Source organism: Eptatretus burgeri, chromosome 7, assembly GCF_056783735.1.
Source record: "Eptatretus burgeri isolate ZD-2024b chromosome 7, Ebu_testis_v1, whole genome shotgun sequence".
Taxonomy (NCBI): Eukaryota; Metazoa; Chordata; class Myxini; order Myxiniformes; family Myxinidae; genus Eptatretus; species Eptatretus burgeri.
In genome coordinates, this window is record NC_140967.1 from 95,265,834 (window position 1) to 95,276,638 (window position 10,805).

The 10,805-nt window shown below is 46.9% G+C and overlaps 1 protein-coding gene across 1 annotated transcript in view; it reads right to left on the bottom strand.

Annotated features, from left to right (window-relative positions):
• The window catches only part of PCSK2 (proprotein convertase subtilisin/kexin type 2), a 73,067-nt gene that overhangs the window by 7,517 nt on the left and 54,745 nt on the right, over positions 1-10,805 (bottom strand). The window contains exons 9-10 of the mRNA XM_085889686.1: positions 7,134-7,349; positions 6,768-6,868 (exon numbers count right to left, since the gene is read on the bottom strand). Of these exons, the coding sequence (XP_085745812.1) occupies positions 6,768-6,868; positions 7,134-7,349 (317 nt within the window). The remainder of the gene's footprint in view (positions 1-6,767; positions 6,869-7,133; positions 7,350-10,805) is intronic.

A 10,805-nucleotide genomic window follows, 5' to 3' on the forward strand; every position in this document is an offset into this window, starting at 1 on the left:
CTTATTGGCCTCTCACCAGGTGAGTTCAGTCGGCCCAGTGGCCTAATCTCACAAAGAGTTCTTCGGCTCACTGAGCCCACAAAATGGCATGAATCTTCGGCCGTAACGGCCCACAAAAGCACTTTGGCCTCAATGGCCCACAAAAATACTTCGGCCCATATGGCCTACTCACAAGCTGCAGCAGGCAACAAGCCCTGCATTGGACAGCAGGTGACACAGCAATGGTGGCACGGTGATATCGATGGTAAGCAAATGCAGTTTGGAGGCGTTCTTGAGGACGCAAATGGGTGTGATGACCTCAGGCCAGGTGAGATGGAGTGTTCCCTTAACCTTCCTTGCCTGACTTGCTTTGGTTAAGTTCTCCCTCTTTTTTTTTTCTTCCTTCCTCTTTTTTTTCCCCTTTTACAGACAGCATGGTGTGTTTTTTACTCAACTGTTATCTTTGTGAATGTGTGCTCGTGACATACTGGTGGCCTATCTGGCACTTGTAGAGGGTGACCCAGCATGGCTCTTGTTAACAAATTCTCCCATCAACATTACTCGTACCAGGTGTCACCCATGAATGGTGCGGAGGAGAATCCATCGAACCTAACCATTCACTTTTAGCTCTAGACAATGCGACAAACCCTGCTATGGCTAGAATGATCCTAATGACCCATTCCTCCCGACCTGGCACACTGTTCCATTCTAATAAACCTGGGCAAGACCCTTATTTGTCTTTTTCCATTTGGTGGTGCCAGGCATAACTTGCTGGCTGGGGAAGTGTGACTACTACTAGGCGTCTTTGCCTGCTTCCCATCGGGGGTGGGGGACACCCAGTGACCTCGGGGTTCACCTGAGCATGCTTCTGGTGCTCCTAACTAAGGGGTGGCTCTCTCTAGCCCCCATACTGTGCTCTCATAGCACCCATACTATGCTCTCATAGCACCTACACTGTGCTCTCATAGCACCCATACTGTGCTCTCCTGGCAATGAACCCTAAGGTGCTCTCCTGGCACCTCTGACAGCCTTCACCTGCCAGGAACCCCCAAAACCCTGCTGCCCTATTTCCCAACTCACCAACTTCCCATACCATGTTACACTACCAGCCAGTATCCCTGTACCTTGGCCTGCACATACCCATCGCAGTCCGCCTGCACAATGGAACAGCAGCCAGAATCCATGTCAAATCCTCTAAGTCCCCCTAACCTACACTAACTTGGTTAAGAGACTCCTACCAATAGGGTACGTTGTTCGCACTCACTCTCCTCATCTGCACAATCACACCATTCACCTAAATACTTTAGTCATTCATTCCACAGTGCCGCACACCCAGTCCACAACACCATCCAACACCTTTCACGTTTATGTGGAAACAAAAACACACCAGTCACTTGGATCCCACTTGGTCATCAAATTTAACCAGTACACTTTTTCATCAAACCCAAATTAATTTGTCACTACGTCCGTCGTCCGCTGGCCTCCTCCATACTGTCCTAATCGTTTATTTCCAACAATTTAAACGAAACATCAAAATCTCTTCACCAGTCCCATGGAACCACTGCATAGTTCGAACCAGGCATTTCAATCCTTCCTCAAACAAGCCACTCTTTGTCATCCACTTGTTTCAGGCATGTTTAACGCTCTACCTGTAATGTCTCCACCACCTTTTTTTTTCAATAATCACCCAAATCCACTCGTGCCACTTTGATGCCTTCTGTCATCTCTCAATTTGCAATCACTTTTGGTACAATTTCCAATCAAAATCTTCATATCTCCATATGGCCTGCTTCTTTGGCTCATTGGAAGGGGAGTGAGGGAACGAATCCCTCATTACCATTACATGAGCCCGCCGCCTTTCTGCTACGGCTCACGGGGGTCACGCCTGAATGGGGGCTGTGATCTACTCCCTCCTTTTCTCCAGGGTTTGCGGAAGTCAGGCAAACCCCAATTGGTGGAATGGCCTCCCCCTCTTCTCCAGGGTTCACGGAAATCAGGTAAACCCCAATCGGTGGAACGGCCTCCCCCTCTTCTCCATAACTCCCTGAAGACAGATAAACCCCACTCAGCTAGCCAAACCCCTCGTGTGCTCAGAAAGGTCTGAAGACCAAGTGACACACGCCAGTGCCACTTGCTACTCATCTGCAGTCCACTCCAAAGTTCCTGTGAGGCTGATAGAGAAATTTAAATCCAATTTCTAAAGCCTGCTCCTGGATGCAGCACCTCCAACTCTGTAAGAAACCATGTGGAGCTGTCCATTATGGTCTCTGTCCCCTGGCTCAAGTTCTGTCCTGGTGGCATTTCTATTTCCCCTTGCACCTCAAACCTATTTCCTATGTCACCACTCATTCCATGCTCAGGACTCCCACACACAGCAGGCTGCACACATTCCAAGGCTATGTGTTGACATTCCACACCTTCAACCTTGCTTGTGTACTGACAAACTGCCTCGCACTCCAGGGTTACATTCTCGACCGCCAGGTGAATACCCACACACACTTCGGCCTCAGCAGCACATACCGGTGCTGTAGTCTGGACTGTGGGCTCATAGCATTCGGTCACAGGCACTCCACACACACCTTCAGGGGTCACGCATACGTGCACCCCATCGGACAGAGTCTCTTCATTAACGTAAAATTCAATTTCTACCTTAAGCTCCTCATCCGCACTATGTATGCATGTGCCCACATACCTGCTTTGTTCCAGAGTCACCTCTGTCCGGTCGTTTCTCTCCAGCAGGTTGCTCATCATTGATTCGCCACACTCCTCCGGGGCTGTCAGCCAAACATGCTGGACCTGCTCAAAATGTGTTTCATTCGTCAACAACCCCGTATGCCCCTCAATGTCTCCATCGCCAGGGTTTGCTCTAATTGTGGTGTCATCCGACGAGTGATGTCAATCAAGTCCCGCACCACAAACATTACTCCCTGTGGTGACGTCACACATCCCGTATTATTGTGCTGTTCTCCATCCTGGCTCCATTTTCCTTCCCATTTAAGTCGTTCTTCCTCTCCGAGACTTTGAGTTGTTCGTTATCTTTGCGGAGTTTTTCCATCTCCGTGGACTCCAACTTTGCTCTCTCCTTGAGTTGGTCAGTTTCAAATTCGTTTTCTTTTTGCTTTCTATCCCACCGTCTCTCTTGTTCTTCATTCTCCAATCTCATCGTTTCTTTCATTTTGTTGATTTCCTTTTCCATTCCTTGTTCTTTTTGTTTCTTATCCCACTGTCTCTCTTGTTCTTCGTTCTCAATCTCATCATTTCCTTCAATTGGCTGATTTCCCTTTGTTGCTTCATTTCGTGTTCTTTTTGTTTCTTATCCCACTGTCTCTTTTGTTCCTAATTCTCCAATCGCGTCGTTTCCTTCAATTGGCTGATTTCCTTTTCCTGTTTCATTCGTTGTTCTTTCACTATCTCCTCGTACTCCAACCTTGCTTTTTCCTTTAGTTGTTCAATTTCAAATCCATGTTCTTTTTGTTTTCTATCCCACTGTCTCTCTTGTTCTTCCTTCTCAAATCTCATCATTTCCTTCAATTGGTTGATTTCCCTTTCCCGCTTCATTCGTTGTTCTTTCACTATCTCCTCGTACTCCAACCTTGCTTTGGCTTCTAACTGTTTGATCTGCACAGTGTGGTTCCTTAACGTTTCATTCTCCGTTCTCTTTTTTTCCTCCCTTAACATCCTCAGTTCGTGTTTCTGTAACTCAGAAGCTTTTTTCCATAATTCCTCTCTCAATTTGCATGCTTCCTCCTTCATTTCATCCATTCTCTCACCATATGTCTTCCTCATCTCCACACCACTTTCCAATGCTTCCCTCCTCATTTTGTCCATTTTCTTACCGTATTCCTTGTTAATTTCCAGTTTTGTTTTCCATTTTTCTCCCAATTCCTTCCTATCCTGAGAATTACGAATTTGCTCTTCCTCTATTCTTTCGTTCAGTTCGCTCTTCTCTTGTTCAAACTCATGGGTACTCCACTCTACTTCCCTCATTTCTCCCTGTAGTTCTTTGAACTGTCTTTACTTTTCCAACAATTCTTCCTTCCTTTGCTCCAGAGATTTCTCTCCTCTTTTTATTTTCTGTTCTCAGCTTTCTCTTATCTGATTGCCTGATCTTACCTCTTCCTTCAGATGTTTCAATTACAAATTGTGTTCTCGTTTTTCCTTTTCTCGCTTTGTTTCCCATTCTTCCTCCAAGTTCTTCCTATCCCGAGAATTACTAATTTGCTCCTCCTCTATTCTTTTGTTCAGTTCGCTCTTATCTTGTTCCAACTTATGGGTACTCCACTACTCCCCTCTACTTTCCTCATTTCTTCCTGTAGTTCCTTGACCTGCCTTAACTTTCCCATCAAATAATGGGTAATCCGCTCTACTTTAATCCATTCTCCACGTAGTTCCACGCCTGTGTTGGCTAAGTCCTCTTCCAGCCCCGAACTCGCTCCTGTGTCTCGTCCAATTCAATATGCAATTCCTCTATATAGTTATCACCACACCTCCACTGCTCCAAGGCATCCGACAATTGTGTCTGAAGCTTGCCAATGTATGCGTCGGTGTCCTGATTTATCTGCCACAGCGTATACTGTGTCCACCTGGCCTGAACTGGTGGGCGGGAGCATTTCCATCGTGCCGTGTGGCTCGTTGCGCTATTATTAGTTCACTCCCGCTTTGTGTTGCGCCGAGATGGAGCCGCGCCACCATTGTGCGACTCCATTGTCTTTATATTTTGCAAGTTTTTCCTCCGATCCGCTCAAGCATAAAATCAAATCAAATTTGGACCGGTTTGTTTTCGTAACCAATGTTTGGGGTGTGAAATGCATCACTGGTCCAAATATCCCACTCCTGACACCAATTATATATTAATGGGATTCAGTGACGGAAGGATTCTCAACCATATCCGGCCGTCTCCTGGGTCTATAACGCCGGCCGGCTCAGCACAGGCCTCGGGCCACGCGTCTTCAATCGCGATACCAACGTAATCCTTGAACCTTGTCAGGTGGGGAAATAGAACCCCTGGTTACAGACTGGTTTTGTCAGATGCCGAGTGTTTTCTGCCAGTCTGTAACCATTTTGGTTTAAAAGCCAATCGAACTGATCGTTCCTCGACGTGACACAAATTAATCCATAGCGGCAACTTCCTTCATATAGCGGATGTAATCCATAGCGGCAATACGAATTAACCAGATTTATTGGGGAACATCAGGGATCACAACACAAGCAAAATTCACGACAATGTTTTTACCAACAATCCTCAACCCATTCTTAACTAGGGAACCACGAACTACAGGTTTCGAGGGGGTCGCCACCAAGATATGCCTTAAACAACGTGCAGACTAGGACAGACAGCATGCATGCAAAACAAGACAGAGTACTTGGTGAGGTTTCATGGACGAGAGGACAGTGTCAAAAGCACGAATGTCGCTCGCAACAGGGGGATGTCCACGGATTTGAACTCCCAGCTCGAACGCGCCGCGTGGCAAGATGGTGGCGCCGTACTCTTCCTTCTCAAGGCACTGCGTGCGCACGCCCTCCTCAGTGCGTTCCAGCCCGGTGCAATGTCGACGATGGGCCTCAGCCGATCTCTCTCAAGGTCCAGCATACAAATCCAGGCCTGGCCTGTTCACCAGACAAGGCCCAAATCGAGGTGCCGGGCTCCGGCAAGCGGATCAGCAAACGTGTTGAGCCGTTGGTGTGAGCAGGGACCGTCAGAGGCTCCGGCGTCTCCTCTCCTGCCTTCCCGCCTCGAAGCCCGACTTCCCAACTCCATCCTCTCAGTTTCTCCGTGCAGGCCGCCTCTCCCACTGCCCCAAAAAGGCCGACTCGACATGCAGGCAGCCTCTCTTACGTTCGCTCGCTTCGAAACACGAGCACCCTCTCAACCGACTGCAGTTTTCCAAACTGCCAAAATTAAGTTGTTCACGAGGTCTTCGTTTGCTCTCCCGTTACACGAGCATGCCTTCTCTCTGCGAAAACCAACCAAACTCCTCCCCTTCGCGTCACTTCCTCTTTTTGGCCACACCCCCTCAGCCAACTGGGCAGGGCCTCGTCCGGGATGGGGAAGAAGAAGAGGGATTGCTGGTTCCACCACCACCGCACAACAATAATCCAGCCTCTTACACCTCCCGACACACATATAACGTCCGTTTTACCAAACAACCTAACTATACATGCATTTAATGGGGGATCTGAGCTAATCCTATATTTAGTAGTCCAATAAGGGCCATTTCCGTAACAATATTATGGCAGCCGGTTCCACTGAAATGAGCACTTCTTTTCATGAAATAATTTATTTTCAGGAAAATGCCTCGGGTAAAGCCCTGTGGATTTGAGTAGATGCTTCTTGATCACATATCCAATACAGACATGACATGTGGAGAATGGGAAATGGCTCAACAGCTGACCAGTGTATTAAAATAAAATGGAGACTGATATTAAATGGGTTTACTCACTTCATGGGGGGGGGGGGGGGGAAGCAATTTCAATGTGATTCTTGCAATTCATTTCAAGGTGTTAAGAATAATTTGACATGTTGATTGTGAAATGCATCTATTAGAGTTTAGTATAAGGGAAGGATAAGTAATAGACTGTCTATGGAACATTTGCTATCCTTGACCAGAGAAAATGAACAAAAGGAAGGTCAGTTCTTCCTTAATCAGAAAGGTACAAGGTTGGCCTTTCATAGAGGGGTGGAGAATAGGTATGAAAAATGTTTTCTGCTGTTGCAGGTGGAAAGGAGGAGCTGTCACATCAACTTAACATCAAAGCAGAAGGCCTGAAAAGCCTACGTTCCGACTCACTTTGCCTCCAAGGCAAGGGCAAACACCCCTGCTGCTTCGGGGGCAGCGGCTGATGTCCCAGAATGTCTTAAAGTGCAATTTCCGTAAAGGTCCGTTGTTGCCTGAAGCCGAGAGAATAAGGTCATTTTTAGGCATGGAAAGACTGTCATCTGTGAGTTATTGTCACATGTCCTTGCATATGGTATTGGCAAGAAGGGCGATACATTTCCGAGCCTGAGAGCAAGGTGGATTCTCAGAAAGGAGATATACAGTGGATGTTTTGTTATTTAGACATACATGGAGCATTTTACTTAATACAATCTATTCCTCTCTTTCAAATACGACCACGCATTAGCCTACAGCCCCATTTGTGAATTTAGCTCTCACCACTCCTGCTTCGGGATTCTTTTTCCTGCCATTGCTGAAGGTGGAGGCGATCGTTGAAGAACAACTTTCGTCATACAGAGCCGTCCTGCCATCGTTGATGGCCGAGTTGATGGAAATGGTCCACATGCTTGATGCATATCCATCGCAGTTGCAGTCATCGAAGCTTCCACCATCACCGGACGCCCACACATAAATGCTGCCCTTACCTCCTCGACCCTGCGGTGATGGCAACAATCATTCTTTCATTGTTAATCATCCCAAATAGTGGGGCGGCTTAGCCCAAATATTCAAAAGAATTGTGCATTTTGTGATACAAGCACCAAATTTGGCACAAATGTACATTAATATGTTGCGAACATTTTCAGATATTGGGCCACTTAAAATTCTCTCTTTATGTCCGCCATATTGGATTTCAAAATGGCCGCCACTTGAAATCTACATTTGCTATTATCTCTGGACGTAATGCAGCTATTGACTTGATTCTGGTATCTAAATGTATGTTTTTGGGGGCAAGGAATCCAATGGTACCATTTTCAACTTAATATTATCTATCACAGTCTGTTATATAATTTTATTTGGAAATTATCGAGGCAAATATTGGATTCAACACAATACTTTGAAAACAATGTTTTAGTTCTGTAAATATAAATTCAAAAAAAACTATACTAAATCACTAGTAACAACTCAGACAAGCTCATATATACTGGCAGTCTAAAATATAAATTCACATCAAGTGACTGCAGCAGCACTGTACATCCTGCAACACCGTGCCTACAACCACTACTGTCTGGGAGAAACCAGGGATGCAGAGGACCTTCCTGAGTTTGAAGACTGGTGTTGCCAGAGAGGAGAAGACATCCCCCAGTTTCACTACTGGGCAACCGTGCTGGAAATAGAACTGTTGGTTCTAGTGTATGTGCGTTCTCTCAGGCAGGGATCGTTAATGATGTACCTCGATGCTCTGACAGAGCTGGTCCCCTGGTTCCATGCACTGGATCACACCCACTATGCTAGGTGGATACCAGTGCACCTGAAGGACATGGCCGAACTCACCATCAAACACCCAGATCTAGCCAGGAAATTCAGGGAAAGCCACTTCACCGTTCAGAAAACACAAGAGGGTGTTCTCTTCAATCCCGATTGACCAGGCACATGAGCAGAATAATGCCTGCATCAAAGGAGACGGTGGAGCAGTTGGGCTCACTGACAACCCAAGTGCCCTACGTCGCTGGATGATTGCGGGACCAGAAGTTGCCAGGGTGATCGAAGAATTCCAGGATGGGAACCAACACTGGAGATGGCAAACAGCAGACACACGTCATCATGATCAGACGCCAAGTGTACAGGCCTCATTTGTGAAAGATGTTCACTCTCTCGTCGGTGTCTTAGAGGAGATGGGCAACCCATTCGAGGAGGAGAGTCAGGATGTAGTCAAACTGGACACAAAGGAGATCGCAGATCCTGCTGCTGTGGAGACCGTGATGAATGCCAAGAGGATTGGCCAAGAGCAGTTCGAAGCTTTCACCAGAGAGTGTCTGTTGGACAGAACAAAGGCAGTGGACGCACCCATTCCTCGAAACAAGCTGAAGGTGTTCAGCACTTCCACTCCAAGAAGCCAGAGCATAGGTCAGCAACAGCTCGCCTCCATCAAGAATGACCGTGAACTCTTCGCACGCCTGTACATTGGCTGCCAGACGAGGGATGGAAACCTTGAGGAGTTCTTTTGTCACGAGAATCAGGCATGTCCTCCTGCATTGTCTGATGGTGGAAGCCTCTGCACTGGTACCAAGAGTGATCTCCTCACATGCTTGGAAGAAGTCTCCGACGCAAAGACAGACTCCTGTCACGACCTGTATTGTGCTTGATGGAGCAGCCATCGTCCAGATGCTGAAGCCGGCTGCATCAAAGACCTTTGAAGAGTATGCACAATAGATCTTCATCCCATATATGTCCACGAAGCTGCAAACAGTGTCACGCCTGGATCTGGTCTGGGATACTTTCCTTTCTGATTCACTGAAAGGTAGTACACGTGCAAAGCGTGGACAAGGTGTGCAGAGACGTGTGGTGGCTGCCGCAGCCATACCAGGAAACTGTCAGAACTTCTTACGAGTGGACAGCAACAAGACCGAGCTGTTCAGGTTCCTCTCAGCAGCTCTCATGGAATGGTTTGACCAGGAGGACAAGCAACTCCTCATTACTGATGGCCACTACCGCCAGATCTGACCTCACTCACCCCATGTAACCATGAAGAAGCTGACAGTCGGATGTTGCTGCATGCATCTCACGCAGTCCAGCATGGACACCATGCAATACTCATCCGGACTGTAGACACCGATGTTGTGGTGCTGGCAGTGTCCCTGGCACAGGAGTTGCAACCAGAAGACAAACTGTGGCTGGCATTCGGAACAGGCCAGAGTTTCCGATACCTAGCAGCACACGAAATAGCAGCTGTATTGGGACGAGAGAAGGCTCGTGCACTGCCAATGTTCCACGCTCTAACTGGATGCGACACTGTGTCTAGTTTTCATAGACATGGCAAGTAGACTGCGTGGGCAGTCTGGACGGTACTGCCAGAACTCACTGAGGCGCTGCTGCTGCTGTCCTCTGCACCTCGTGACATACCAGACGATGCAATGCGCATCATCGAGAGGTTCGTGATCCTGTTGTATGATCGAACCAGCAAATGCACAGACATTGACAAGGCCAGGAGGAAACTCTTTGCAAGGAAGAACAATGTACAGCTCATCCCTCCAACGAAGGCAGCTCTGGAGGAACATGTCAAGAGGGCAGTGTATCAAGGTGGACATGTGTGGGGTCAGATACTGCTGCCAGCACCAGAGCTCCCTCCACCAACCAACTGGGGTTGGTCAAGGACTGGAGAAGGACAGTACACACCTTACTGGACCAGGCTAACTGAGGCAGCTCACAGCTGCATTGAGCTGGTTTCTTGCAAGTGCAAGAAAGGGTGTGTGAGGCGCTGCAAGTGCAAAAAGGCTGCCCTTCAGTGCACAGCCCTCTGTGTGTGTGTGTGTGTGAAGGGGACTGCACATGACGATGAGTCAACAACATACATGTACTTGTGGCAATGGTGAACTTGTTAACATGACACTGTTTATGTACACGTATCTTCAGTTCCGGTATATACCTAGCCTCAGATACCAGTACATCCAGCCTCAAATACTAGACCATGTAGCATGTCAGTATTATACCTAAGACATTTACAGAACAAAGACATTCTGTTCAAAATATTGTGTTGAATCCAATATTTGCCTAGATAATTTCCAAATAAAATTATATAACAGACTGTGATAGATAATATTAAGTTGAAAATGGTACCATTGGATTCCTTGCCCCCAAAATACATTTAGATACCAGAATCAAGTCAATAGCTGCATTACGTCCAGAGATAATAGCAAATGTAGATTTCAAGTGGCGGCCATTTTAAAATCCAATATGGCGGACATAAAGAGAGAATTTCAAGTGGCCCAATATCTGAAAATGTTCGCAACATATTAATGTACATTTGTGCCAAATTTGGTGCTTGTATCACAAAATGCACAACAGGTTTGCTATGCTGCTACAAGTTGTTGACACAACTTGTTGACACAAAACACAAGTTGACACATTTGACATTGGAATAGAAAACCATTTTGATATTGGAAGAGATAACCT